Source organism: Fusarium sambucinum, chromosome II (assembly GCF_050947815.1).
Source record: "Fusarium sambucinum isolate potato_lamoka chromosome II, whole genome shotgun sequence".
Lineage (NCBI taxonomy): Eukaryota > Fungi > Ascomycota > Sordariomycetes > Hypocreales > Nectriaceae > Fusarium > Fusarium sambucinum.
In genome coordinates this window covers 1,757,837-1,785,299 of record NC_139293.1, presented here as the reverse complement: position 1 = coordinate 1,785,299, position 27,463 = coordinate 1,757,837, and the positions used below count along the sequence as shown (strand labels likewise).

General features: G+C 48.9%; 11 protein-coding genes across 11 annotated transcripts; 5 read left to right on the top strand and 6 right to left on the bottom strand.

Annotated features, from left to right (window-relative positions):
* Positions 1 to 954: 954 nt before the first annotated feature.
* FSST1_007390 (uncharacterized protein) lies at positions 955 to 2,809 on the bottom strand (the record flags this gene model as incomplete). Its single annotated transcript, XM_083224169.1, has 5 exons — positions 955 to 988; positions 1,057 to 1,408; positions 1,463 to 1,772; positions 1,822 to 2,397; positions 2,450 to 2,809. The coding sequence occupies 5 exons, from the start codon at positions 2,807 to 2,809 to the stop codon at positions 955 to 957; spliced, it is 1,632 nt and encodes a 543-aa protein (XP_083083351.1).
* A 1,367-nt stretch (positions 2,810 to 4,176) lies between these two features.
* On the top strand, positions 4,177 to 6,077 carry FSST1_007389 (major facilitator superfamily domain-containing protein; the record flags this gene model as incomplete). Its single annotated transcript, XM_083224168.1, has 5 exons — positions 4,177 to 4,337; positions 4,397 to 4,692; positions 4,741 to 4,909; positions 4,960 to 5,669; positions 5,722 to 6,077. 5 exons carry the CDS (start codon positions 4,177 to 4,179, stop codon positions 6,075 to 6,077), a joined length of 1,692 nt encoding a protein of 563 aa, XP_083083350.1.
* A 361-nt stretch (positions 6,078 to 6,438) lies between these two features.
* On the bottom strand, positions 6,439 to 8,709 carry FSST1_007388 (ER-golgi trafficking TRAPP I complex 85 kDa subunit-domain-containing protein; the record flags this gene model as incomplete). The annotated part of the gene is made up of 1 exon (XM_083224167.1): positions 6,439 to 8,709. One exon carries the CDS (start codon positions 8,707 to 8,709, stop codon positions 6,439 to 6,441), a length of 2,271 nt encoding a protein of 756 aa, XP_083083349.1.
* Positions 8,710 to 9,184: 475 nt separating this feature from the next.
* FSST1_007387 (Pre-mRNA-splicing factor of RES complex-domain-containing protein) lies at positions 9,185 to 10,174 on the top strand (the record flags this gene model as incomplete). The annotated part of the gene is made up of 1 exon (XM_083224166.1): positions 9,185 to 10,174. The coding sequence occupies one exon, from the start codon at positions 9,185 to 9,187 to the stop codon at positions 10,172 to 10,174; it is 990 nt and encodes a 329-aa protein (XP_083083348.1).
* Positions 10,175 to 10,376: 202 nt separating this feature from the next.
* On the bottom strand, positions 10,377 to 12,484 carry FSST1_007386 (transcription factor IIF subunit TFG1; the record flags this gene model as incomplete). Its single annotated transcript, XM_083224165.1, has 3 exons — positions 10,377 to 10,591; positions 10,646 to 11,105; positions 11,156 to 12,484. 3 exons carry the CDS (start codon positions 12,482 to 12,484, stop codon positions 10,377 to 10,379), a joined length of 2,004 nt encoding a protein of 667 aa, XP_083083347.1.
* A 1,044-nt stretch (positions 12,485 to 13,528) lies between these two features.
* FSST1_007385 (uncharacterized protein) lies at positions 13,529 to 16,684 on the top strand (the record flags this gene model as incomplete). The annotated part of the gene is made up of 1 exon (XM_083224164.1): positions 13,529 to 16,684. One exon carries the CDS (start codon positions 13,529 to 13,531, stop codon positions 16,682 to 16,684), a length of 3,156 nt encoding a protein of 1,051 aa, XP_083083346.1.
* Positions 16,685 to 16,909: 225 nt separating this feature from the next.
* On the bottom strand, positions 16,910 to 18,692 carry FSST1_007384 (XPG domain containing-domain-containing protein; the record flags this gene model as incomplete). The annotated part of the gene is made up of 2 exons (XM_083224163.1): positions 16,910 to 18,431; positions 18,484 to 18,692. The coding sequence occupies 2 exons, from the start codon at positions 18,690 to 18,692 to the stop codon at positions 16,910 to 16,912; spliced, it is 1,731 nt and encodes a 576-aa protein (XP_083083345.1).
* Positions 18,693 to 19,253: 561 nt separating this feature from the next.
* On the top strand, positions 19,254 to 20,972 carry FSST1_007383 (ribose phosphate diphosphokinase subunit PRS1; the record flags this gene model as incomplete). Its single annotated transcript, XM_083224162.1, has 3 exons — positions 19,254 to 19,364; positions 19,515 to 19,662; positions 19,723 to 20,972. The coding sequence occupies 3 exons, from the start codon at positions 19,254 to 19,256 to the stop codon at positions 20,970 to 20,972; spliced, it is 1,509 nt and encodes a 502-aa protein (XP_083083344.1).
* A 660-nt stretch (positions 20,973 to 21,632) lies between these two features.
* Positions 21,633 to 22,664, bottom strand: FSST1_007382 (SDR family oxidoreductase; the record flags this gene model as incomplete). Its single annotated transcript, XM_083224160.1, has 5 exons — positions 21,633 to 21,668; positions 21,722 to 21,830; positions 21,885 to 21,940; positions 21,993 to 22,302; positions 22,357 to 22,664. 5 exons carry the CDS (start codon positions 22,662 to 22,664, stop codon positions 21,633 to 21,635), a joined length of 819 nt encoding a protein of 272 aa, XP_083083343.1.
* Positions 22,665 to 23,910: 1,246 nt separating this feature from the next.
* On the top strand, positions 23,911 to 25,336 carry FSST1_007381 (Snf7-domain-containing protein; the record flags this gene model as incomplete). Its single annotated transcript, XM_083224159.1, has 2 exons — positions 23,911 to 23,960; positions 24,016 to 25,336. The coding sequence occupies 2 exons, from the start codon at positions 23,911 to 23,913 to the stop codon at positions 25,334 to 25,336; spliced, it is 1,371 nt and encodes a 456-aa protein (XP_083083342.1).
* Positions 25,337 to 25,612: 276 nt separating this feature from the next.
* FSST1_007380 (uncharacterized protein) lies at positions 25,613 to 27,013 on the bottom strand (the record flags this gene model as incomplete). Its single annotated transcript, XM_083224158.1, has 2 exons — positions 25,613 to 26,448; positions 26,500 to 27,013. 2 exons carry the CDS (start codon positions 27,011 to 27,013, stop codon positions 25,613 to 25,615), a joined length of 1,350 nt encoding a protein of 449 aa, XP_083083341.1.
* Positions 27,014 to 27,463: the final 450 nt, after the last annotated feature.

Here is a 27,463-nt window from a genome sequence, read left to right as displayed (position 1 = left end):
ACTCCACAATTCAAACTATCTCGGACAGATGCAGGAGAGAGTTTCCGGCAAAATTGAAATCTTCAAGAATGCGTAAAGTTTTCGGCAATAGCCAAGCTGTCAAGGTAAGGAACCACTTGTATAACCTCTCCCGAGTCATGAAGCTTGTAACTCCCGTATTTTTAGCGAAATGCAAAACTTTAATAATTGCGCGCTTTGCCGACGACTCCATAGACATCCAAAGTCTAATAGATATCTCTTACTCAAGCGATATTGCAGAAGTGGCTCATCGAACCTTGCCTTGGGATGCCAAGATGACATGTTTGCTGAGACCATCTCTTGCCCCCCTTGCTCTCCATTAACCATCACCACTAGTGTGCTGATGACGAGCGCTTAGAGTACAATAAGACTGAGCAGATGCAAGGTTTCAAAGAAAAGATTAATATTCTCCATAGTACGACTTGACGCGTTCTTACCCACCTCGGTAGTCAAACATGAACTTGCCAGGAACGTCGGGAGGCATCCCGGACATCTCAACGCCGGACATGCATGAGATCATAATCATGAGGCAAAGTATCACCAACTCCAGCACATACGACCACAGGTAGTGGAAAATACGGGATCCCGTCCGCTCTCCCTTAGTCAAGCCACTAACCGGCGGATTAGTAGTTGGGTCGGTGACGACCAGCGAATACCCGCTGTTGTATGTTTTTTGCCCATGCCGGTTCTGTATCTTACTTACTCGATCTGTTATGGATATGACATCTTTTTGATCTTGGCCGTGGCAAGAGCATGGTCGAGGTCAAGAAGGGCGCGCGATGTAGAACATGCATCTTGGTGTCGTTCTGGGGAACCGCCACGGACGGTCAAGGCTTGGATACTCCAGGACGCCCCTCATCATTTCCAAAGTTGCTGAGTGACATCTTTCTCCGTTGTTTATCATTTTGTCAAGTCATGATTTGCCACAGTTTCCTTTCAACAGACAGGTTGTTCGGATCGTTGCAATGATCTTTGTTCTTGCGTAGCAGTGTCTATCTGGCCTCAATACAATAACCCCTCCCAGAACCTTGAATTTACAGGCGAAGAACCTGACAGCGACTGTCGATACCGTCGAAGATACATGTGTTGTCGATCGGAACGTATTGCTTCGTGATGATCTTGATCATCTCCTGCGCTACCATACCACCCGTGAGAGCTGATATGTTGTGAAGTTCGCCGCCGGCAGCTCTTTCCAACTCCTGTGCAGTCTTCTTGTAGCGTTCGTTATCAGCAGCCTGGGGTGCATGGCTGCGGACGAAAGCCATGATCTCGTCTGCAGTGGCTGTTGTCGAGTTTGATGTCGCCAATAGGGATAGGTAAAGTGGGATCAGAGATAGAGGCATTTCGGGGCCGGCAACAGCAGCCATCTCATCGTTGGCTAGTTGCTGCTCTACAAATTGATTTTTAGTATACGAGCCATTAACGGCAGAGAGAGGTTGCTTACCGACAACCTGATCAAGCTTGACTGTGCTCTCCTCGGGGAAGTTGATAAGCTTTATGAAGCGAGCATTCTTGCAGAAGAGTTCGACTTGCTCGGGATCCACATCGTCGCCACCAGGAATGCTCCGAACAGTTTCAAGAACTTGGCTAACATCCTGACGGGCTTTTTCCTTATAGATGTTCTGTAATTTTATGTACACGCTGGACTGGGCCTTCATATCAGGCAATCCTCCAGGCACAGGTAACCTGCTGTGCTTGGCATAAAAGCGTTTGACTGCCTCTGCGATGATCCAGAAACTAGACTTGATTTCCTCCTGAAATACGGTTAGTTGAGTAACTAGCATGTATCTATTGCATACTTACAGGGTCTTGATGTATATAGTCAAAGACCTGCTTGAGAGAGCTTGGCAGTGATGGTGTCACGACATGCTTCATGACAGCAGCCACAGCCTCTTCGAAGTTCTCTTCGCCTCCCTCTGGATTGTCGGTCCTCATAGCTTCAGACACGGTCTTGCGGAACGATGTCTTATCGGCATAGCTGGTAGGGTCGGCGCCATCATGTGTCTGCTGCCACTGTTCAAGGTAGTGAAGCAGAATAACCACCAGGGGCAGGTGTCCATGTTCGTGGTTGTCTAAAGTATCGATATTCTCGGTCATACCCCTTGAAAACTCGACAAGCTCAGGCCAGGGCGCAAGGAGTCTAAGGTCGGTGGTGGCAGTCTCATCAGGGTGAGTGTCGACAATGGGAAATGTTCCAGGCAAAGTAGACTTGAAATAAGAGTAGAATCCCACAGAATGCACTGCAATTGTAGGAATATTGTGCTGTTGGGAATAGTTCTGTATGAGCTGGACCTGATCCTGGGGTAGAGGCAGAGCATATAAGATCATGGTAAAGGCAGGTGAGTCACTGAGAAATGCTTCGAGATTAAAAGAGTCCCCCTACGACATGTTAGCGGAACTGTATCTTGTTTCCGTCCAACAAATATCCTACCTCGGTTTTCGAATACCATTCGCCTTGCACCTCTGGGTTCAACTCCAACAGAAAGTTGGTGCAAGCTTCAGCTCTTGGCTTGCCCAGCCAGCTATCATCGATGAAGAAATTGACGCCCAAATCTTCTTGACCCACGGCGCTCTTATCAGCGATGGTGAATCGACCAATACCAGGTAACACGAGATTCTTGAGGGTTTCGACACCGACAGTGCCAGCGCCAGAGTTAACAAGTAGAATGTTGGCCGACTCTAAAGCAGCCTGGCCAGACGCAGCCCATAGGCGGAGTTGACGATCATACTTCCGCTCCTTCTCGGATGGACCGTGAAGGATTGGGGGAGTTTGAGACATGACATCGGCCATAATTAAGCTGTTTGGAGATCAATTGTAATGATGGTGATGGTGTTGAAGATGCCGGATACTGGGGTAAGCTACTTTGCCTACTTACCTAGGTACCTAAGCTACGAAACTGGTAGGCGCCGAGTATCGACCGAATCATAAGGAGGCAGGTGCCTGTCTGCCTGTGAAGGTTGCGCTACGTCACGCTTTGGTAGCTGATAAGTGGGGAGCTTGTAGAAACGAAGCTTTTGATTGGTGTAAATGTTTACAGCAGCAGTTTATAGCTCGAGGGTGACAATTACACTGCACTGTAGGTGTTTTATTTAAGCATTCCATGAATATATCTAGAAATTGGTAAAGGAAAGATAAAACCACTACATTGAAGTACTTGGACTTGAAGCTTGTGTGTAGAGTAAATAACCCAAGAACATGCCCCAAGCTAATGCCTACCAGGTTGTTAATTCTAGATTCCGTCCGAGGCTCAATGAAGAAGACCTATGACAGAGGAAACAGGAAGGATGCTGTTTAAAAAAGAAACTCCGGATCGAGGATTCAACTCCTGTTGTCAAAGGGGAACCTCCGATATCGACGACAATCAAATGTGCATATGTGGTCAATGTTTAAGTAAACGGCATCTTGAAAACAAAACGGACTTTACTAACAGAGCTAGTGATTTCTATCAGGAACTCTGAGCATTTCTCAGTTTCTTCGAATGCATTTCCCTTTCCTTTCTAGCGTTGGACTGCATTTAGTGCATCTCCATGAGTCCAATCTCACTCTGCAACGCATCCACGATTCTACCTATGCACCAATGAACAAACAGGAGTTACTAGTAAGCGAGTGCGAAATGCGAGAGTGGGCCGTCTTCACTCCACCACAGCGACTGAGCTGACTTCCTCTAGCTTCTTTACACTATGAATTGCTCAGCCTGACACCCAGAGACAATATTGTTCTCCAATTATCGTTTCGATGATGCCCATAAAGTCCGCATTTCAGGAAATGCAGTTACTTAATATGCAATGCGCTATGTACCATTAGCCGAGTCCGATGACTTCTCATGTCTACGGATATGCTTGTCGATACTCATCTCCCAACTCATATAAATATATATGCCATGTTCTAGTTCAATCATATTGGTGACAAATGATGCTATATCAAACGGCGTTTCCTAACAAACAGAATACTATAACGAAGCACGGGTAGCCACTGCGCTGATTCAGTTTTCTACAATCCACCCTTGGCCGGTTCATCACCTGTCAGCTGTGCTGCAACTGTTATCATCCGTTCGCAAACAACAAAATTTATTGGATTTCTCTCTATGCCTTAGTACCTTTTTTATCCCTATTTTGGTCTGGTCATCTCTGTTTTGGTCACTATTTTTGGACGTCGTAATGGACGAAGAAGTCAAGAACAACGGCATACACTCAGAAAGCGACGACAAACCAGCAGTGGCTTCCGCCTCCCAGACAGATCCTTCTGCCCAGAGCTCTGTTTGCAATGAGCTACGAGAACCTTCGATCCCGCCTGCTCGCTTCTGGACCTTGTGTGTCGGGTACGTGATAGCCACTATTCTTCCCATCCATAGGTATCTTACTAACGTGTACTATCAAGTGTCTTTCTGGGCCTCTTTCTATCCATGATCGACACGTCTATCGTTGCTACCAGCCTTCATAGTATCGGTGTCGACTTTGAAGTTCTGGAAGATGTCAACTGGGTTGCTCTCGCCTACACACTGGCTTATCTAGGATGTGCTATTGTCTTTGCCCGCATATCTGACATTGTTGGGCGTCGTAATGCCTTCATTGCAGCCTACATAATATTCTTTGTGTTTTCTTTGGCATGTGGGTTTGCCCATACTCTCAACCAACTCATTGCCTTTCGTGCCCTGCAGGGCGTTGGTGGCTCAGGTACGTATGAAAACCCTTCTCTATGGCCCATAAGTCTAATCAAACCAGGCCTGTACGCTCTTACCATGACCATGATGCCAGAGTTGAGTCCCGACAATCTAAAGCAACATATGGCGGCCATGGTCGGTTTGGTCATTACCGTTTCAGGGGTTCTTGGACCTGTTCTTGGCGGTATCCTGACACACTACGCTTCTTGGAGATGGGTTTTTTGGATCAAGTATAACGTTTCCCTACTTTATAAGTACATGGCTAACAAAATAAATCTAGCGGACCCATAGGATTTGTATCTCTTACAGTATTCGTCCTCGCCTGGCCCAAAGCTGAGTACCTACCATCTCAACAACGACGAGCTTGGAAGGAACTCGACTTTCTCGGGTCGTTCCTCGCAATCGCCGCCGCCGTACTTATTGTTTTCTCTTTTCAGAATGCTGGGACTGAACCATCAAACCAAGGCTGGAAGACTGCCATCTTCATTGCGCCTTTGATATGTGGTTTGCTTGCCTGCGCACTACTGGTGTCTTGGCAAATATTCATCCAACACCGCTGGCACGATCGATTCGCTCCCGCATTTCCGGTCAACATCTTTCGAAGTAGAGTCTACTCAACTGCAGTCGTCAATACTCTTCTCAACGGCTTCCCCTACTTGCTACTCATCTATGCAATCCCGCTTCGCTTCCAAGTTGTTAGCGGCAAGTCAGCCCTTATTTCTGGCGTCATGTTGCTCCCTATGCTCGGAGCTTCTGCCATTGGCAGTGTAGTAGCAGGAAAGATCAACAACAAGAAGAACTATACTTTTGAGTCGCTGTTAGTTGGCTCTTGTTTCATGACGCTTGGTTGCGGATTACTTTCTTCCCTGTCGCATGAGTCAGAGGATGCTAAGTTGCTTGGCTACATGACGTTCTGTGGAATTGGTTTTGGATTGACTGTCGCTTCGTCGACTATGTTATCAATGGTGGAAGTACCCATTCGGGACTACGGTAAGTGACACAACTTGAATTGCAAGTTACCGCATGTACTAATAGTTCTCAGCCCCTGCACAAGGCATCCTGTCCCAAGTACGACTGTTGGGTGGTAGCTTGGGCATTGCAACTTCATCAGCTCTACTCAACGAGAAGAGCTCACAATATCTTGCCAGCATTCTAACTCCCTATGAGCAGGCGACAATCGGCAGTTCCGCCACTCCGCTTTCCAACGAACAGTGGTCGGCTGTTCGCTTCACCTACGCTGACGCATTCAAAGTAGAAATGAAGGTGGCAACTGCTGTTGCGGCTTGTTCTGTCATCTCTGCATTTGGTGCTTTTCGCAAGAAGCGCCTTTTGATAGCTGAACAAAGAGCCGCAGTTGTTGCACAAGAGGCTACTCGTCGCCGTGATCAAGCCAAATAGATGGTACTGGATCTTTCTGGGGCATATGCCTTTTGGGATAGCACAGCAAGAGCCTAGCAATACTGTTGGCTGTCGTAGCATTGGAAATGCTATATCCTGAATTACGAAGTCTAATATACGAGCAAGGAAAAAAGACCAGCGTTGTTTTGATACAGTGAGAAAAAATCTTCTCACTATTTTAGATAGAAGCATGTAACTAATTAGAATTATTAAGCTCTTGATTGTTATGTCGATGGACGAGATATGCCCTCCTGATGTGGGATAAAGGATGACATGGCTCTGAAACTGTTCAGCTACATAGGATAAGATTGGCTGCGCATATGAAGAAGACTGCCTTTGGATTGCTGTCCATTGTAATAATCTATGTACCATCATCCGTGGTGCTGCTTTCCTCCTTGGTCGTATCTCGAAACATATCGGCCGTCACCGTACTCGCCCGTCGCGGCCTCATGTCATTCAACGCTTCGCTCTCCTCATCTATATCGCCATCCCCTCCATCTTCACTGCCGTTATCTGAAGCGTCTGGTGACTCGGCCAAGCTGTGCTGCAATGAAGCCATGAAGTGGCCCGCTGCCCCAAACTTGGTAATCCCCTCCTTATGGGGTAAGTTGCCGTACATTCTGTGGGCTTCGTCTAAGCAACGCCGTGCCTGGATATGCCTGGACTGCTGTAGCCAAGCATCTGCACTGAGAATACTCCATGTTGCTGATTTGCGGCGGCGTGAGCCCCAGTGCCAGCTTCCAACCCCATCCTTGGAAGCGTAGCAAACGGCGAGACGCTCTTTTATCAACGCATCACCCACGGTACCCGAAATCTTGGACTCAAGGAGCCTAACTCCCCATCGGCCGGCATCATCAATATTTGTACCGTTCCGTAAGCGCAACAGTTCGAGGCCAAGTAGTAAACTCCTTAGCGCTCCATAGGGGGCACTGCACCGGGTATTATAGGAGTAGAAGGCAGCCTCGAGCATTTGATCAATTGTCTCAGCGCGATTCTTCGATGACATCTGTTGAGGAAAGATCAAAAGACTGAAAGCAGCCATTTCGTTGGCGGCAGCATGATGTTTCCAAGCCTTGGAATCACTAAAATCCGATCTTAAAAGATCATATGTTGAATGCGCTAGTTTCCAGTCTCGTAGCATGAAGGCATAATCTGCCAGCTTCCGCATAATAGCTTCAGGGGCTTCTGATCCGTAGAATCCAGCAGCGTTATAGTTGTCTCTCGAGTTGCTGGTACCGCCTGTCGAGTTCCTAGAGCTGCCGCCGAATGCCCACTTCCTCGACAAATTCATAAATCGACCAGTGATACCTCTCCGTCTTGACGCAACTTGGTCATTCCAAATAGAGACATTTCGTTCCATTTGGGGTATTATGGACATGGTCACCATCTCACGCACAAATGTACGGATGGCAGTAGCATCAGATTCAAATATGTAGCGTGTTGGGTCCTCAAAGTCCTCATCGTCTTCGCTTTGTCGTATATCCTCAAGTTCCTCACGAGCCGACATCCAGTCGCTGCGGGGTAGTGGAATACTTTCATCGTCGGTCTCAGCGCTCTGACTACTTCGCAAACGAAGAAGATGACAATGAATTCCAAGGTGCCTCTTCATCTGTTCGAATACAGCCATGGATTGTATTATGTCATCTTTCTCCTCGTCGTGAACCAGCACATAGTATCGAATAAATTCGCTATCAACCCAAGGAGGAAGCCTTTTACTCCCTTCGACCGTTTCTGTGTAAAGCTTTCTCATCTCCGAAATCGGGTCAGAATTTCTCGAGCTGACAGCTATTACACATGCTACTGGATGTGAAAATGTTTCGTGGGGCGAAATGGGAAGACCTGATAGCAATCGGCGTAGATAAAGGGCATAGTATGGCGAGGTCTCTTCCGATGCTGTATTTTGATCCGCAAACATGCCATAGTGCGGTAAAACAGCAAAAGATTGCTCAGCATAGGACAAATGCCTGTCCACTACAGCCTCCACGTCGGCGAGAAATTGCTTGTCCCTTGATGTGCTTGCTTGACTGCCGTTCTGCCCCTGGGCCGATGAGGGACTTCTGAAGCCCGAGACTGTAGGATCGGGATGCTCGATGTTGTCACCGAATCGTGTAAAGCGGACAGAAAACCCATCTGCTACTCTGCTCATGCCGTTACTGTCCCTTATCGTGATCTTGCCTTGGACATCTTCGCCAAATGGGCGCAGAAGTTCCCAAAGGCCACCTCGGAAGCCTTTCTCCACCATCAAACTCTCCGTATCTTCGGAAGTATAGATCGAGACGTGGGGAACGAATGCCCGGAGCATCAGATTTAGAGGTTCGGAAGTGTCCCCCCCGGTCTCGGGGAGTCGATTAGGCCGGGAATCGAAGACGGTATGCGAGAGTACTCGAGCAGGCGAGCCTCGACCGGCTGGCGATATGGATCGCGATCCGGGGGGTGAAAGTGTTGACGCATACAAGGAAGCAGCAGACGGGTTGGAGCGACGGAAGGCGAGGTTGGTTTCAGATTGCGATAATGGTAATGATTCTAGAACAGGAGTGGAGTGTCGCGATTTTGTGAACTTCATGCCAGACGCAGCTGCTGGCAATGCCTGAAGCGGTTCCGTCGGAGCTTCATTTTCGAGAGGTTGTGGCATGAAGGCGACAGGGAACGGTAGCTCGCTACAATATCTCGGAGGGTGGAACGGATACTGGTAGGGGTTTCAAGACAGGTATAGATTTGTAGGTAAGATCGGAGGATTAAGATGCGCAAGTAGGTGGTGAATCGAAGACTGTGAAGACCCTAGGTTGACCCGGCATGATCCTATTACTAGAAAGAACGGTATAGCAGGTGATTGTCGATGTAGCCTTCCAACTTTAAGGCTTGAGTCTTTGGTTAGCGACAAAGGTTGGGCAATGTGGAAACTTGGGACATGATAATGGTACGTACCCTTACCTCATGGTGAGGTGGACTCATTGGATGGACCCTGGAACATCGTCTACCTCGAGATTTCTTTAGCGGGGCGACGCCAGCAATACTTGGTAACTGCATAAGTTTACTTTGAAGCCAATACAGATCCAAGGCAAAGCTTCTAGAATACCAATACTTGTCATTGCATCATAAAAATCACAATGCCTTCAGATCTATCGGCATACCTGGCTTCGAAATATCTAGTCGCGGACCCAAAACCAGCCAAGAAACGAAAGCGCAAGCGTGGCGCCGAAGCCAACAACGGCCTTCTTATAACAGACGATGACGACTCGGGTTGGGGCAACACCAATGCGCAAGATGACGATGAAGATCTAGATGGTCCGGTTACAGTATCAGGGCAATCTTCAGAGTTTCGAAAAACTAAGAAGAGTAACTGGAAATCGTTAGGGGGTGACGCGACTCCGAAGGATGATTCTGCTGCAGCTGCAGACGCGATTCTAGCATCGGCGGCAGCAGAGCAGAATGCAGCACGCGATGAAGGCGAGGACATGCCGATGGTGGAAGATGATGGTTCGGCTGTCAAAATGAGCGATGGAACACATGCAGGGTTGCAAAGCGCAGCGACCGTATCAGCGCAGCTCAAACGACGGCAGAAAGAGGAACGTGAGGAGTTTGAAAGGCACCGCAAATCAGCCAAGGAAGAAGAAACAGTATATCGCGATGCCACTGGCCGAAGAATCGACATATCTATGAAGCGCGCCGAAGCGCGACGTGCAGCTGCCGATGCCGAAGAGAAAGAACGACTTGCCAAGGAAGCTCTCAAGGGCGACGTGCAGCTTGAGGAGGCTCGCAAACGACGCGAGAAGCTTCAAGACGCCAGACTTATGTCATTTGCTCGCACAGTTGACGACGAAGAAATGAATCAGGAACTGAAGGAACAGGACCGTTGGAACGATCCAATGATGCAATTCGTGAGCGAGAAGAAAGATTCAGGGAAAGGCCGAGGGAAAAAATCCAAACGCAAGCCTGTATACGCTGGTGCAGCGCCTCCAAATCGATACGGAATCAAGCCAGGCTATCGTTGGGACGGTGTTGATCGTGGCAACGGATTTGAGGCAGAGAGGTTCAAGGCAATTAATCGCAAAGAGCGGAATAAGGGACTGAGTTACTCATGGCAGATGGACGAATAGACGGGCAATGTTTCATACAAATATTCTAATTATATACCCTTTTCTTAGCACTTTACAACCCGACTGCGTCTGTTGTAACGATCTTGATATGTTGGATGTGTGATTTCTATCCACAATCGCATCTCAAAGTACATCTACGAGGTCTCGAGGCCTCAGAGAGAACCATAAAAACATCCCCCTACATAGCAGGGTATCTTGTCGCTCAAGTTCTACGACGGAGTCGTTTATCATTCCCATAGTCGCAAAGTTTCTTGACCAACTGAATCCATTCGCTCTTGGGCATCTGGCCAGGTCGGTCACCCAAGCGATGGTTGAAGGCCTTGATGAGTTCGCTAATAGCGATGCCCTCGGGGGGGATCTTGTCCAGAATCTCGGATGGTTCGACGATCGACCCTCCAGGAGATCCAGGAGAAGCGGCTAAAATAAAGTGTTAGCTATTTTCGTTTGAAAGTAAGCATTCCGGAGACTCACCACCTTGTGGAATAGGGCTGCCAGCTCGAGACGCCGAGGGAGTGCCTCGAGCGCTGTGGCTGACCAGCTTCAACTTCCTCTTGCCCATAGCACCATCCGACATTTCGCCAGCAGTGGCCTCGCCGTCGCTACCAGATCCAGCACCCATAGCTCGGCGCGCGGCTGCTCCTTGGGGCAACGGAGTACCAGACCTGCTAGCCGCAGCAGATGTGGCATTCTTCTTGAGCTTCTTTCGAGAAGACTCGTTTCCACTAGACTCCGAGAGTGCTGGAGAGCCGGCTCTTTTGAGTGATTTGCCCTTCTTGGAGCTCTCAGGCTTCTTTCCTGATGGGGTGTTGGTGCCCTTGGAACCAGAGCCGCTTTGAGCCTTGTCGTCCTTGCCAGCTTCCTTCTTCTCTTCATCCTTCTTCTCCTCGTCCTTCTTCTCCTCGTCTTCTTCATCGGATGAATTATCGTCAGACTTGACACTAGTTAGCTTTTTCCTGCTTATAAGTATGTGAAACACCTTACCGAGCTGCTCCAGGGATTCTCTGCAGAATCATCACTTTCGTAGATATTCTCTTGATCCCGCTTAATGAGCGCTTTTTTGGTTGTTTTGCCAAGCTCCCGCCGCAGTTCGTCTTCTTTAAGTTGTTCTTTCAACTCATCGTCAACTTCTTGCTCGTTACCATCTCCAAACAAGTTGGCACCAAGCTGCTCGCGTCGGATGCGGTCCTTGGCATCTTTGGCATCCTCGTCATCATTGTTCTTTTCAAACATAGGTGTCTCGTCGTCGTCTTGGAACTCGTCACCCGAGAAGTCAATATCGTCATGATCAAGTTTTTCTGATCGCGATGCGGCCTTGAACGTGGCGCTTTCCGTCTTGATCATTTGGCCACCTCCGTAGAACATTTTTCGAGTTTCTACCTTGTCGTCTTGCTCTGCAATTCTCTCATCGTTCTTCATAGCCCACCGAGCGACGGCTACCTTTTTGGTCATGAGAGCTTCGGCTTCATCGATTGTATAAGGTTGGAATGGGGGCTTTGAAGTAAACCTATACCACTTCTCCAAGGGTACCATGCGAAAGACTGACTGGTCGATCATGAACGCTACGTTCGATTCGGAAAGCGCTGAGACGTAGTTACCGACCCATACATTGCTGCCATCTGCATCCTCAAGATGCCATGGAAGAGCCTCTTCATATCGGAGATCGGACTCCTTCTTAGCAGCGTCTGTTTTGGGCGCCCTGTTGAAAGTGGTTTTATCTTCCTTCTGTTTCTTTGGTCGTTTAGGATTCGGGTCCTTAGCTACAGGTGCTATCTTTGCCTGGTCAATTGCGCGTTGGGCCTCTCTTTCCGCCTTGACTTGTGCCATCCTCTCTGCCTCTTGCTCGTCGGGTTGCGGTGCCTCAGGCGCTTCAACCTTGACAGCTCTTCCAGGAGGTGGCTGGCGAGCGTCTCGTCGGTGTAATGTTACAGGTCGTGCGAAATCATCCTGGTCGGCTGGGTCTATCGATCTGTCGCCCACTCTCGATTGAGTGAACTTCATCATATGGTAACGTATACCATCAAGAAGAGCCTTTTTCGTTGTCATGATGGGAATGTCACTGTATGTTGCCGGCGGTGGCTCTGACCACCCTCCATTCTGTCTTCGAATTTCTTCAATGTTTGGCTTTGCTCCATTCTGTGTGCCTGAACCAGATGGCGCAGCAGGTCCGGGGGCTGGCCTTCTGGAAACCATAGGGTTGGCAGGCTTCTTTCGCATCGGCCGGAGAGGATTGGCTTTCTTGTTCCTTGAGGAGCCATTTGGGCGAGGCGGCGCATTGGCAGGTGGATTACCTGGAGGCGGCGGCGCGCTCATGTTGGCGACAATAGCGTGACTGTACGGAAGTATGCGATACCGATGGAAATTAAGACTGCTTCTGTTATAGGTACTAAGTATACGCGGTCGAGAGTAACGAGGCGCGGGTGCGAGGAAGGAGCCCTTTTGCTTTTATTGACAAAGAGGATGCACGAACAAAGATAATCGTCGAGACCAGCGCGCCTGGCCTAGGTGGATAGTGCCTACCGTAAGGTTATGACGATGACAAAGGCTGCAAAGGCAGATATGTGGCTGTGCATCCACAAAGAGATGTTCAGCCACTAATTGTCAACTTTGGCTGCTTCCTGAGCTTGTTGGCAGTCTATTTACATTGATTGCCCCTCTTTGTTATTTTAAATCTGCAATAAGCCTCCGCACTAATAACAAAGGTGTAAAAACAAACAAATAAATTAAGACTGTTGATGTATGTGAATCACTGACTGTTGGTGTACAGTGCTTAACGATATCTTGACTGTACAATGCACTTGTGCTACTGATAGTCAGCACTGTCAGTTAGTGGGACTGCTACTAATTGGACAGTGCGACACCAACTAGACGCCACTGTAGTACATAGGTACTGAGCAGTGATCGCATAGCTGCATTTTGTGGAGATCGCACCAGGCAAGCTTCATCATCATCTTGCATGGCTGTATCACCCTAGTTCAAATCTTTGTCGACCAAAAAACTCTCCGGAACTCACATTGTTTCTTTCTTCCATTGCTTTTCAACCTGCATAACTTCTTCCATTTGGCGAAGCTGTGCGCTAAGTCATATGCCTGTGTTTGCTTGACAGACCCCTCCTTCAGATTCAGCAGAATCAGAAGACACAGCGCAATCACAGTTCATACGGCAGCTCCTGGTTTTTACTTTCTTTCTTTTTGCTTTATGCATTTTGAATTTGAAGGAAAAACTTAAGTCAAGGCAGTTTCTTTTTAAGGAAGCTGCACAAACGGAATGCAATTACTCAATCCCTAGTCAACCCTCTTACAAGACAACCGACCCTGGGCAGCTGCAACAGCAAGAGCCTTTATGTCTAAGCCCACCATGGTTCCTCATCTTCACGAGCCTCCAGCAGAGGGCCCTGCCCCTCCAGGCCTTGAGAACCATCTGCGCAACCTCATCATCTCCAATGGCACGCCATCACAGGGCCCACAGCCCAATACTTCCTCCCAGCATGCCCCAGTCTCTCAGCATGGCATAGACAACGGTAGTGCTCAAACAGGAGCGTCTGAAAGTGCTTCTAATTCGTCCAAACCAGCCCGTAAACGAATGAACCAAGCACAAAGACGTCAGATGAGCTCGCAGCTTTCAATTTCTATTGACCCTCGAGCTCAACAACAGCCTCAAAACAGAAATTACCAGAGCCCAACGGCTCATTATTCAAGGCCCTCCCAGTCCTATCAGCGGCATGGGCATGCTGACAGTCAGTCAAGGGGCACTTACAATGAGAACCGTCAGGGTGGCCCACACTCGCATCGCTCATGGAATGGTCCCCAGCAACACAGACCTCGTGGACATGATCACTATCAGCCTCCCAACCATGGCCGCCAAGATTCCATGCTCGCTCAGCAAAATCGAGGTGGCGGCCATCTATACAACGCTAGACGTGCCGTTCAATTTCATCCTGAAGAGGTTGCAGCCCAGGCCGCTCTACTCGACCAACTGTGTTTTGATGTCGTAACTAGTTCCGAGATCGAGAGATCGGAAATCGCAGAGAAGGAAGACTTCCGTTGCCGTATCGAAGCCATCAGCCGAGAGGTAATCGCTACCCACGAGAAGAAGGAAATGCCTGAAGCCGAATTCCACCCTTTCTCAGTTGAACTCAAATGTTTTGGCAGTCTGTCTTCCGGGTTTGCGACAAAGGCCTCTGACATGGATCTTGGACTACTTTCCCCTATGTCAGCCACTCAACCCGACGCTCCAGGCTCTCCTATCCCGCGTTTATTAGAAAAGGCATTATTGGAGGCTGGTCTGGGCGCGAGGCTCCTCACTCGCACTAGAGTTCCAATCATCAAGTTATGTGAGTCTCCACCAGAAAAGCTCCGGCAAGGTCTTCTAGAAGAACGATTTCGATGGGAGAATGGACTAGACGAGGTTCATGAGGGTCATGACGATGACGAAAACGACCAACACACAGCACCTCATGATCAAGAAAACAGTCGAGACCAAACCAGAGAGGCTCCAAACCAAGAATCCACCGCTCCTGAGTCTGTCTCCCCAGATGCTGCCCATGAGGAATCTCAGGTGATTGAGCTCAAACAAGGACCAAAGAATTCCCTCTCCTCATACTATGGCTTAGCCAAACGAGTTCTCCGTCGGGCGGGTGGTCATGATGTGACGATTTCGAACTACCGTTCGTTCGTGGATAAAGACTGGGACTTATTAAACAGGGTCAGCGAAGCTTTCATTGCAGGTCTTTCAGATGCACGCCTCCAAGACCGCCTGAGCAGATACCCATCTCTCCAATTCTCGAATGACACAAACCCGCCCATCAAACGCTCCCTGCTTGGCGTGTATACCCAGGTTGATAGTGAGCAAATCCGGATGTCGTGGGAGGAAAGTGGTGTAGAAGAGCGAAGCCAACCCTCACATTTCCTCACTGAACAATCATTGCAAATTTTGGAAGACGCCCAATACAAAGAGAACTTTGGTCTTGATCCAATCTCACACACTAAGGAGCTTCAACTGGCCCTCGATAAGTTCAAAAAGGCCCCCTCTGTGCAGTTTGTGATTCTGGAGCAGGGTCAGCATGAGACACCAGTGTCTTACTACACAAGAGCTTTGTACATCTTCAACGGCCTGAACACTACTAACCAGGAAGTCTCGTCAAAGTGGACACAGATACTGATCAGCCAGTATGTGTCTGGAATTCATCAAGAGGATACACGAAAAACATTAAAGAGCTTCATAGCCACATGTCCAAAAACTCCTACGCTCAGAGGCGTCGGCCTTCTCCACAAGAGCATACATCTAGCATGGGAGTTTGAACGAGCGCTCGATAAGGAATTGTACGACGACGATGTGGTTCAAGACATCAAAGATTATGTTGCATTGCTCCGAACGCCTTTTCAGCAGGCCGACAGTTTTGACTTTGGTAACGAATTCTCGATTCCCCTTACACCAAGTACGCTGGACCTTGCAGCGAGGATTCGCCAGTTGCCCGATCCACATAAGATGGCCCCCAATCAGCCGCGCGATCGTTACAAAGATCACTTGGAGTTCCCTAAGACTGGCGCAGGTGTTCAATGCGACATCAACTTCTCGGCACACTTGGCTCTCCATAATACGGCTCTTCTACGCTGTTATTCTCACACCGACCCCCGTGTCCGACCGATGGTCTTATTCGTGAAGCACTGGGCAAAGATACGAGGCATCAACTCTGGTTACCGCGGTACACTCAGCAGCTATGGCTATGTTTTAATGGTTCTTCACTACCTGGTCAATGTCGCCGACCCCTTTGTCAGCCCCAACCTGCAGTTGTTCAGCCCGCCTCTCCCTCCAGGGCTTTCGCCTGTTGAGTTTGAGAACATGACAAGCTGTCGGGGCCGCAACGTTCAGTTTTGGCGCAACGAAGAAGACATCCTCCGTCTCGCTCGTGCAAACCAGCTCACTAGGAACAATGACACCATCGGGCATCTCCTGCGAGGCTTCTTCGAATACTATGCCCATAGTAGCATGCTAAGTACTTCCACCGGGAGAGGATTTGATTGGGGTAGAGATGTTCTCAGCCTTCGTACACCTGGCGGCTTGCAGACAAAGCAAGATAAAGGTTGGACAGGCGCCAAGACAGTCATTGAAGCTCAAAACGTGGGAGCTCATCCTCCTCCTCCTCAGTCCGAGCAAACAGCTTCAACGACATCGGATGACAAGGAGCCCGCTGGAAAGGAGGCAGCAACACAGTCCAAGCAAACTAACGGAGCAGTCAAGAATGCCGAATTCAAAGAAGTTCGTCACCGTTATCTTTTTGCTATCGAAGATCCCTTCGAACTAGATCATAACGTCGCTCGAACTGTCACCCACAACGGGATTGTTTCGATACGGGATGAGTTCCGTCGAGCATGGAGGATTATTAAGTCTGCGGGCAATGGCAGCCCGCAGGAGAGTTTGCTTCGGGATATGAACGACATTCAAGAAGATGTTAGTCCGTTGTCCCTGCTTTTGGACGACATCCATGGGCTTGGTCAAACTAGGAACCAATGATTGTATGAGTATCTTCCACGTGATGTACGATAATACGGGTGGGTTAGTTTCGGTGGCGGCGCAATGAGACATGGCTGTACGGTTTAACATTCAAGCCAACTGCAATTCATGGATCTGGTGGGATCAGTCACTACAATCAGACGGCCGTCATGTTACGGATATCGGACAGGATCAGTGGCGGTGTATTCAATCTCTTGGTAGAATTTAGCATCAAAATCCACATCATCAACTGTCATGAGACAAAAGATCAAACATATTCCTTGTTCCAGACTTTGTGACTCTTGCTTTCGTTTTGGGCGAGTTCTCCTTGGTAATCCTTCCCTTTTTATTCTTCGCTGTCCGTTTGGGCTTTTCACCCACATTGACATTGGGCAACGGCACAGCTTTGGCAATTGTTTCATAAACTCGTGTCTCATTGCTATTTTGTAACAATTCAAGGGTACTGTTGATATCAGGACATTCCGCTAGAGGTGGTAGTGACGATATCATATCCCACAACTCTGGCAAGACCTTTTTGGGTTGTCCAAGCGATAAAACTTGTTTTAAAAGCCGGAATGAGTAATAGGCCGCTTGTAGGTGCGCCGTGAAGTGAATGGTATCCCAAGAGACCCGTTTGAGTAGCGGCTTCTGCAAGTTCGTCTCTAGTGTTTGCAGCGTGTGTGACTGTTTGCCCTCTTCGTGACAATATCGGATATCCTGAGCCAAACAAATTACATGCCATGCCAGATTTGTATCATCCCGAGTCCGCAGTTTGATCGTGGCCATTAGCCTCGTAAGTCTCTCCGCAAAGGTTCGTGCCTCTTCTTCGGATAGCATAAGAGCTTGTCGTCCTTTTTGCACCGTTGTGTTGACACGACGATACTCCTGCACGGCTGAGGATGATCCGGGAATGAACCAACGAGCGATTGTGTATGCCAGCTGTCGGATCGGTGTGCTCTGCTCCCAGGCACTTCCCCTTTGTGTGTTTTCCAACAGGATTGGGAGGAAGATCTTGGGCTCAGAGACTTCTTTCATCTGATCATCTTTTTTTTGTGCCAGTTGTAGCACCATCTCGGATATCCTCGGGTCCAGATTGTCAATCGGTATCGGGGTCCCATGGGCAGAGATAGGTATGGGAGCAACGACATGGTCTAGATACTCACGACAGAACTCAGCATATCCAGTCTTATCAGCAACTGGCTTTATGCAATCCTGTAAGAGCTGCGGCAGAGTCGAATGCGGAGAACACTTTCGCTCATATGCAAATCGACAAATTTCTGCAGAGGAAGCAAGCTTGAGTTTCTCAGATATATGTGTAGGGTTAAACCTCGCGCATGCGAGATGAGAATTCTCATCCAGATAAATATCTCGGAGGAAAACGACGCTTCCCTTTCCCAACTCATGAGCGATTAGGTCCGAATCGGAGGTCAGGACTGTGCCACCCGACTGTGAGAGATGTTTTGCACAGTATGCGTCAGCCTCCCCTGGGACGAGATGCACAAGCTTTGCATAGCGTGGCGATAGTTTCAAAGCATCGATTATAGCAGGGACATGAAAGCTGGGTGGTATCGTCGGTTTTCCCGTTGGGGGTCTTGCGGCAGAGAAGAGAGTTGGGAAGGTTTCATCAGGGTTTGAGAAATACGCTGGGAAGTAGCCGCCGGTTTCAGTAGAATGAGTTCTCTTCAACTGATCAAGGCTTTTAACCATTCTGTGCATACGAACTGGTTCTTTGTCTGGTGGAAGATACCCATCGAAGTATATGGCGTCGCTAGTTGGGGTGTTAGTGAATGTCGACTGGCTGAGGAAGGACAACAACTTACACATTGACACTACGCTCGATGAGCGCGTCTAGCCATGCTATGGCAGTATCACCAAGGACTTTGTACGACGGGTGAGGAATTTCATGCCTATTGCAAATGTAAAGAACATGATAGGCTAGTGCAGGACCATCAATGACCACACTTTCATTGTCGAGAACTCCGTGAACGACATAGGGCTCTAGGGTAGATATAAGACGAGGAATCCCCATGTTGAAGAAAGGAATGGGTTTTTAGTATTTTCTTTCCTGAAGTTACCACATCTCCACCAGAATGTGCGCGTCGACAAGGATTTTTGTCTTAAAGTATGGCAGCTTAATTACTCAACATAAAATAAAGCTTGCCGATGATTGAAGTCACAAGATGTCACCTTGCGCAAACTGACTGCGACAAAGTCACAGTAAGGATTTCGGTGGCCGAATGTTGGATGGAGATTGCGGCTGACGCACTTCCGAGACGCCCCGCCTGGCTAATGAGTGCGGGGAGAACGTACAGTACCAGCACTGTAATACGAGTACGGAGAAGCTATAATCTGGCGGACAAAGCCTCTCTAACCCCACTAGAAGATGGTCCCGCTGATTGTCATCTACAGTGCGAGAAAACCACACTCCACACAGTTTCTTGGACGGAGGCGACGAAGAAAAAAAAAGCTCCCGCCAGAGTGGATCGCGCAAGCTTTAAAAAGTTTCCTTTCACTTCATCCTTTTTTCTTCTGTTTTCTTCATCCACATCCACACCTCACCCTTTACACTTCGGTTAATGGGCTGGTAAAGATGCGCAACACCTTGATCTTCGCCGGCAATTCATGCCCAGTCCTCACAGGTCAAATCTGTGAGAACTTGGGTATGCATCCTGCCAGCGCTGAGCTTACGCAGTTTTCCAATGTGAGCTTCCCTTGCCCTCGTGGCCATGGTTATTCAGCATGACCCGACCCTTCTTTGGCACACGGCCACGACACTCTCGATGGACCGACTCGTCCTGGCCCATGTCTGGCAGTCAGTCAACTGCGTGCTTTGAGCTAACCGGTTACTAAGGGCGAAACGAGCGTCAGAATTCTGACAAGTGTCCGAGAGAAGGATGTCTTCGTTGTCCAGTCCGGCAGCCCCAGCATCAATGATTCCATCATGGAGCTTCTCATCATGATCTCAGCCTGCAAAGGCGGCTCTGCTAACAAAGTCACTGGTTTGTGGTTCTCTTCCCTTATTTGAGACCTCAATCGGCTTACTTGTTATCCTTATATAGCCGTCCTCCCGTATTTCCCCTACAGTCGGCAATCGAAGAAGAAGTCGCATAGAGGTGCGATTACTGCTCGTATGCTCGCAAACTTGTTGGGTGTTGCTGGTGTTAAACACATCATCACTGTCGACCTTCATGCGTCTCAGATGCAGGGCTTTTTCAAATGTCCTGTCGACAATCTACATGCAGAGCCCATCCTCGCAAAATGGATCCGCCACAACGTGTCTAACTGGCGCGAAGCGGTCGTGGTTTCCAAGAATGCTGGAGGAACCAAGCGTGTGACATCGCTTGCGGATGCTCTGAAGCTCAACTTCGGTATCGTCACTACTGATAGAAAGCGTGTAAGCAACATGACGGCCAGCATGATCATGAGACATTTTGATCATAACGTCGAGCGCCAACCGACGCCTTTGGAGTCAAACCGCCCTGTTCCCTATCGCGGACCTCCGCAGCCCGAGCGCGTGGTCGAGACTGACGTCACTCCTAAGAGGGAGACCCCTCCTCCGCGCACTAGAATTGTGACGAATTCGCAGGGCTCTCCTACACGAGCCGACAGTTCCGCCCGTGTGCCCGACTCCAACGTTACCCAGCCTGTGGACTTAAACGCTACACCACCTGCCGGTTCACCCGATGATTCGGTCAACGGCGAGACGGACTACGATGATCATAAGGCGTCTGAGGTCACACAAGGTCGTTTGGTTCAGGGCCGTATCGTTGAGGATGACTATCCTTCTCCTGATCGATCGGTTGTCGACGGCAGTGTCGAAGACGACCCAATGACGATGTCTCATGCATCTTCGTTCTTTGTTCCTGAGCCCCAATCTCTTGGAGGATCTGGCGATGCTGCGGCAAGTTCTGATGAGGAAGACAATGCTTTCGAGGATCCTGGCGCCGAGCACCTCATTACACTGGTTGGAAACGTCAAGAACCGTACCGTCTTCATCGTGGATGACATGATCGACAAGGCCGGATCTTGGATCGCTGCAGCCGAGACTGTAGTGAAGAAGGGAGGAGCCAAGAAGGTTTACTGCATGGCCACTCATGGCGTGTTCGGCGGTGATAGTCTGGAACAACTTCAAGCGTGCGAGTGCATTGACCAGATTGTTGTCACCAACAGCTTTCCCATCGATAAAGACAGAGCTCGCAGCATCAGCAAGCTTGTCGTTCTCGACCTCTCCTTCTTGCTCGCTGAAGCCATTCGACGTAACCACTACGGTGAGGCGCTCTCGCCTCTCTTCCAACACTACGGTGATTAGACACGGTTGCATTGCCGTGCGTTTGGTCTTGACCAATCACCTGTTGCTACACAACTTTACTTAGCCAGTTCGGATGGCTTCGTACTGATAAACACCGCCAAGGTTGTTTTTTATGATTACTATTTATTTTAGCGAGGCGTCTGGGGAAAGGAACCTTCGGTATCCTGTACTGGCCATGCATGCCCTCCGATTTTGGAATATTGGAGCAAAAGCAGAGTAGGTGATGAATTATGATGATGGTTTCCGGTCTTTCTGGTTCAGCTTCACTGCAGCGTGATGTGACGTGTCATATGTCTGCCCGCCTTGACTTGAGGTATGGCAAAATGCAACCCAGTGGTGCCGTCACTTGTTGACGGCAGGAGCCCGATTCATCTCAGAATGGGTTCTTAACGGAACGCTGGTATATCAAATTATTCGGTCTTAGAAGGCCTGTGACTCAAGATCGATATTGGTCTGCTGTCTCTTCGGGGTCAGATGAGTTATGGGCAAGAGAAATTTTCGAACATTCCGTAATGCATTCCCTTAAGGATTCATTGTTAGTCATTGATTATAGCTACTAGCCACGCGTTAGATCATGTTTAATTTAAAATCATTTGTCCTGCACACAACTTAAAAATTGGCATGATGCATGCTTGTTCGTTGATTTCTACTCTAAGTAATCTATGCCCCCTTTCGATGCATGGAACCGGCACCAGCCTATTGTTCACCAAAGTTAGTCGGTCCATTTGAGTATCGAGCTTGAAGCTTACCTGATGACTGGGGAAAACTAGTGTATCAGCAATAACAACATTCTCTCGGCGGGTCGCTGTAAACACGACGACCTCGGCAATATCCTCGGGTGTGAGAGGTTCGCACCCACTGCTTGTGATTAGTTTACTGTAGGAGTAACTTCAAATTCAGAGGATTACTTACGCATAGACTGCATCGGCCTTTGTCTTGTCGCCATAGAATCGCACCACGGAGAACTCCTGTATATCTGTTAGTTACTCATGTAAGTTACGGGGGCCGAGCTCAGCTTACAGTCTCGACTTGGCCGGGATCAATCTCAATAACACGAACGCGGCTGGCAATGAGCTCCTTTCGCAAGCTCTCAGTGAAGCTGCGGACAGCAGCCTTGGTAGCACAGTAAATACCACCCCCAGGGTAGGGTTCCCGACCAGCGATAGAGCCTACGTTGATGATGTCGCCATGCCCACCATCAGGTCGGGCAAGGAAGATAGGGAGGATGGCCTGGGTCATGTTGATGAGACCAGTGACATTTGTCTGGAACATGATATTCATATCCTCCTCAGCGATTTCTGGAGCCCGAGCCACGCCCTTGACAAGGCCTCTTTTCTTTCTATTAGCCATTGTATCGTATTGTCTTTGCAAACAAACTACTTACGCATTGTTGACAAGAACATCAATGTTCCTCCACTCTTCGGGCAAGTTGGTTACGATGCTCTTCACTTCGGCAGAGTTGCTGACATCAAGCTTGAAGGGAAGAACCTGAACGCCATCACCGACCTCGCTCTTGATCTGCTCGGCTAGCTCTTTGAGAGAGTCAACACGGCGTGCAGTAAGAATGAGACGCAAGTCATTCTTGGGTGCGGTCCTGGCAAACTCGAGAGCAGTGGAACGGCCGATGCCGGAGGAGGCACCGGTGACAAGGATAGTCTTTCCGGTGAGACGTTTAGCAGCAGCTGAAGCCATTGTGCGATGTGTGAGGAGGGGACGGAAGATTGGAAGGAGTGAATGTGACTTTGTAAGAGAGACGTTGAGGGTCTTGAATGCAGTAGTGAAGAGCCGACGGGTATTCATTTGTTGACTAAGACTGAGAGAGCAAGGTGGAGAAATGTAAGGAAGATGAGGATGGTGTGATCGGATATGATAGGAGAGTTTTGGACAAAACAAGGAGGAGCCCAGACTGGTATAGGTAGGTAACTGATGAGGGTCGTGTGAAGATGAAGTTATTTACAAGTCTTGTCTTTGTCCCTGATATATCACAGCAGGACAGTTTAATTATCGTGATAAGACATTCGAGTATAAAGGCCAGATGAAAGTCGATAGTCAATTACGATAGGCAATTCATGATAAAACGGAATTACAGCATCTACTAGACCTGTTCAGTTAATGTGATCGAACAACCTGAGCGGCCTTTTCTTACCCCGCGATTCGACCCATCGACTTACTCCAGTAAATTGGAGTCAAGAGGAGGACCTGCGTCTGAGTTCTGACCTATCAGGAGCTCAAATAGTTACCTTATCCCGGCCAAAGTGACGAAAGAAGCACATATTTGGAGACCGAAAGTTTGGGTTGTAGCAGGGAGTCTCGGCTTTGAGGTCGACTGCCGTAGCCCTGGACTTATAACAGAATCGTTGTAATAGTACGTTTTTCTATAAGACATCATGACATGCCCATGTTGCAATACTTGCAGATCCGATTGTCAAACAATCACTAACCCTGGACTGTGTTAGAGCATGGTAACGACTCTTCGGAGAAACATGTTGAGATGTGCTGTTATCTATGAGTGTAAAACATCATATATAGGTAACTATATGCTCAGCAAAGGGCCCATCCAAGGTGCCGGTTGACCACGATTAATATCCATCATCATGTCTTGTACCAGCAGCCCATGGAAAGATTTCAAAGTTCGAATGATAACGAACGGACCCCTGTTAATTCACTTATAACCCCACTACAAGGGCAATCGTCCCTGGTAACAGCCCAAGCCAAACAGACGGGCTACACCGATTTACATTCACGGGATGCATCCAAAGTAAAGTGTCGTCATTTTCTTTTCGACATCCCCCTTTATTATCCATCCTTTCCTCATTTACTCTGCGACACAAAACGCCACGACCAAGGGATTCTTGACCGTTTTATTCAAAGGAACCTCAAACCTTGATATCCACCAGGAGTGCATGCATACAGGCAGGCGTGCTCAACTTTTATTATCATGGGCGAGCTTGCAGACTACCTCATCCACAACGACCCGAGCTTCAGCAGGTAACACAACCTTGTATTGTCGATCTATATCGGTGTTTGCTAATTTGTCTACCAGGTCGCGATTACCAGCCCGATACTCCGACTTTCGATCACAACGCACCTTGAACCCAGATGGTTACCAAGCCAACATCTCTGCCTGGCGCCAGGCCTTATCAGATCTCGTCGCAAAGGGCATGATATCCCATCGCGGGTCGACTCCCGATCATTTCGTCCTCAAACTTGACGACTCGCTGCTCCGGTCACTGGAGCACAAAGAGTTCGGGCAACCTCTTGCCCTTGGAACCGTAGTTCGCGAATCGACCGCTGGCCGCGATTTCATTCCTCTCAACGACTTCGAGAAATCCCAACAAAGTATATATCAGAGCAGCTGGGCAGGCCTACCATGGAGTGTTATGAGCTGGACTTTGCGACAACTGGGCGTTATAGACCCTTCTAGAGGAGACGATAAGCTGCCAACCGGCCAGTATGTCGTTATCAAGAATATGGAAACTGCTGCGAAGGAGTTGGGCGATCTAATGGCAGACAAGGTGTCGAGATTTGATCGCGTTTTCAGCAGAGCACAGTTCCAGAAGGCATTTTCTGCGGCTCTTGTTAAGGACCAACGCTTGACAGAAAGTGATCTGGATGTGCTGCTGAAATTTTTGTCGCGAGATAAGGAGGTCATTGACTATGATGGAAACACGATTAGGATCAAGGGCTCTGGGGAGCAGGGTGGCATCACAAAGGAAGATGCTGCGATTGCATCTCTCAAAGAGCTTACAGAAAACCTCAAACATCAAACCGACCTTCTCAACACGCGAATCGACGAACTCTCACAAACAGCCAAAGATGCCGTCACTCGCAAAAACCGCGTGGCAGCGCTCGCAGCTCTCAAGTCCAAGAAGATCGCAGAGGCGTCTTTGGCTACCCGATACTCAACCCTCAACCAACTGGAAGAAGTCGCTGCTAAGCTTGAACAGGCCGCCGACAACGTGCAGATGGTCAACGTTATGGAGGCTTCTTCCGGAGCGCTGGCAAGTCTCAACAAGCAAGTTGGTGGCGCAGACCGTGTAGATGCGGTTATGGATCAGCTGCGCGAACAGATGAGCTCTACAGACGAGATCAGCGCCATCATGGCCGAGTCAACTGGCGAAGTCGTCGACGAGGGTGTACTCGATGACGAGCTCAAGGCTATGGAGGCACTGGAGCGCGAGAAGGAAGAGGAGAAGCAGAAGACCAAAGAGGTTGCAGAGGAGAAAGCGCGCGAGGAACGGGAAGCGGCCGAGGCACAAAAGAAACTCGACGAGCTCCCATCTGTGCCCGCTGACACCGAGGAAGTCCGACAAAAGGAACAGACACCCACTGCCGAGACTGGAATTGCGAACCTGGCAATATAGGGAATGCCAACGACACAGGATATCAAGAGGAAGAGGGTCATTGCTGACCCAACAGTTTATATGTGTACATGATCAATGTAGTAGGGTATCCGGGGCGTTATGTTTCAGCTTAAGATTGCACAAATTGGGTCATTCTTCGTTAGAATCTATACATTAGGGCATCTGTGTTGCTTCTGTTTCTCGCATCACTGTATTGTATCTCAGTCCACGCAGCATCTGTCTATTCACTCAAATTGGCCAACTCCTATCTATGTGCACACAGTGGTTCTTTGCCCATCATTGGTAATCTTCTCCTAGTGACCCTCCTATATCATTGGGGAGTTCTCGCTCAATATGCAGTTGGCTCAAAGCCTGTGTCTGCTCTCGGCGACTTCGTCTCGGTGAAGGGAACACTCTCCCAGTTGTCCGCTGTCGACTCAAAGCCTGTGGTTCCTGCATTTGATAAATTTCTTCTGGTGGTTCCCTTGTACGGGGGACTACCCGCCCAGTCAGCCGTCGAGGAAGAAACTCTGGCTCCAGCGCCTGGGAATGTGCGTTGGCAGTCTTTTCCATCTCCGTTTCTATGGCCGCCTTCTCGGCCTTCTGTTTTGCCTCAAGCCTCGTTTTTTGTGCGCTTGCGATCAAGTCTTGGAAGGATTCGTCGTGTTTGGCGGCCCATGCTGCGCCATCAAAGTCTTTGTCTTTGATCATGGCCGCGTTTTGAAAAGACTGCCCTGTAGTCGGGGCCCGCCCTCCAAGTGTCCTTTCCCAAACATCCAGATCACGGAGTAATTCCTGGCGCGTCCTAGGTCGTGCAGCGTCGCAGTTTGAATTCCATATCGTCATCCATTCTTTGTGTCGTCGCTCAAGTAGAGTGCGGGGGCCCTGGTTCGGAATGCCAAGATCGGTCATTTTCTTTCGCAATGCCTGGTCTCTGAACATAGTGTAATTGATCGTGGGAAGTCGGTCGGGCGCTTTTGTAGGTTGTCGTTGCTGGTTATATATTGAGCTCGAAACACCAGACACCGTCCGCTGTGGTTTTGGCTTCGGCCCAGTACATCTTTCTAAATGCGTAAAGACCTGCCAGTCCTTCATTCGATCTTGACAGACTGGACATGCAACCAGACCATCGTCTGAGATTGGTTAGAAGCAATTCGCTGACTTTGAAAGATCTTGACACTCACCTGGCTGTGGTTGGTATACATCGTCGCCTTCGCTATCGCTATCTGCCACCTCGATAGTTTCGTCGTATCTCATTTGTTGCGTCTGACGGGTTGAAGAACGAGTGCTTTGTAATCGCGACGACGACCTTAGCCGTTTGCCACCTGGCGAATTACCAGGGTCGTGATTATCACTCGTGGCTTTTCGTTTTGTTGTCGTGTTTTGGGAATTGCCTTTGCGCGCCAACTCTAAAGTATCCGATCTAGCGCTAACAAAGGCTTGTACAGCCTCTTCCAAGGACCAGTTGCTTCGCAATTTGTTCTCTTGATCTGTTGCACGACAGAGCGGACATTTGCCGTCGTTCAACAGTGCCCTCCGGATGCAGAGAGAACAGAATGTATGAGAACAGCTGGTGATCATGGGCGTCTTATAGAAGTCCTTGCATACTTGGCATCGCAATGCGCCCTCGACAGCGGCAAGGGCACTGAGAGGCGTCGCGAGCCAGTCTGTCGAGTCGGGGACGTTGTGCGCGGACATGGAGAAATCGGTGAGGTTTAATAAGAAGAAACAGTCTGCTGGTGTTTATGTATGACAAAAATGACAACTAGAATTCGCCGGTATAGTACAGGGGTCGATTTGCGATCCTGGACCCAGAATAAATTAGTCGCGTTGAAGACGCGATGTCGAGAATGACGATGCTAGTGAAGGGCCAGGGGTGGTTGCTGGTATTCACTACAAGGATATTGTTGCTGTTAGCATGCTACACCTTCTGTACTTTAGAGATTCACACGTGATCTCGCGTTCAGGCGCGTTCGTTACCTGGCCTCTGGGTAGTAACTAGTCTCTATTAGAAAACTTGGCGACAGAAAACATAAAAGACGAAATTAGTATGTAAATCCACGGTGTCCTATAGCCGACTCTTGAATCATTTATTATTGAACCTTGAAGCGCGGAGTATACTAACGGTATTTTTGACTTCACCACAGT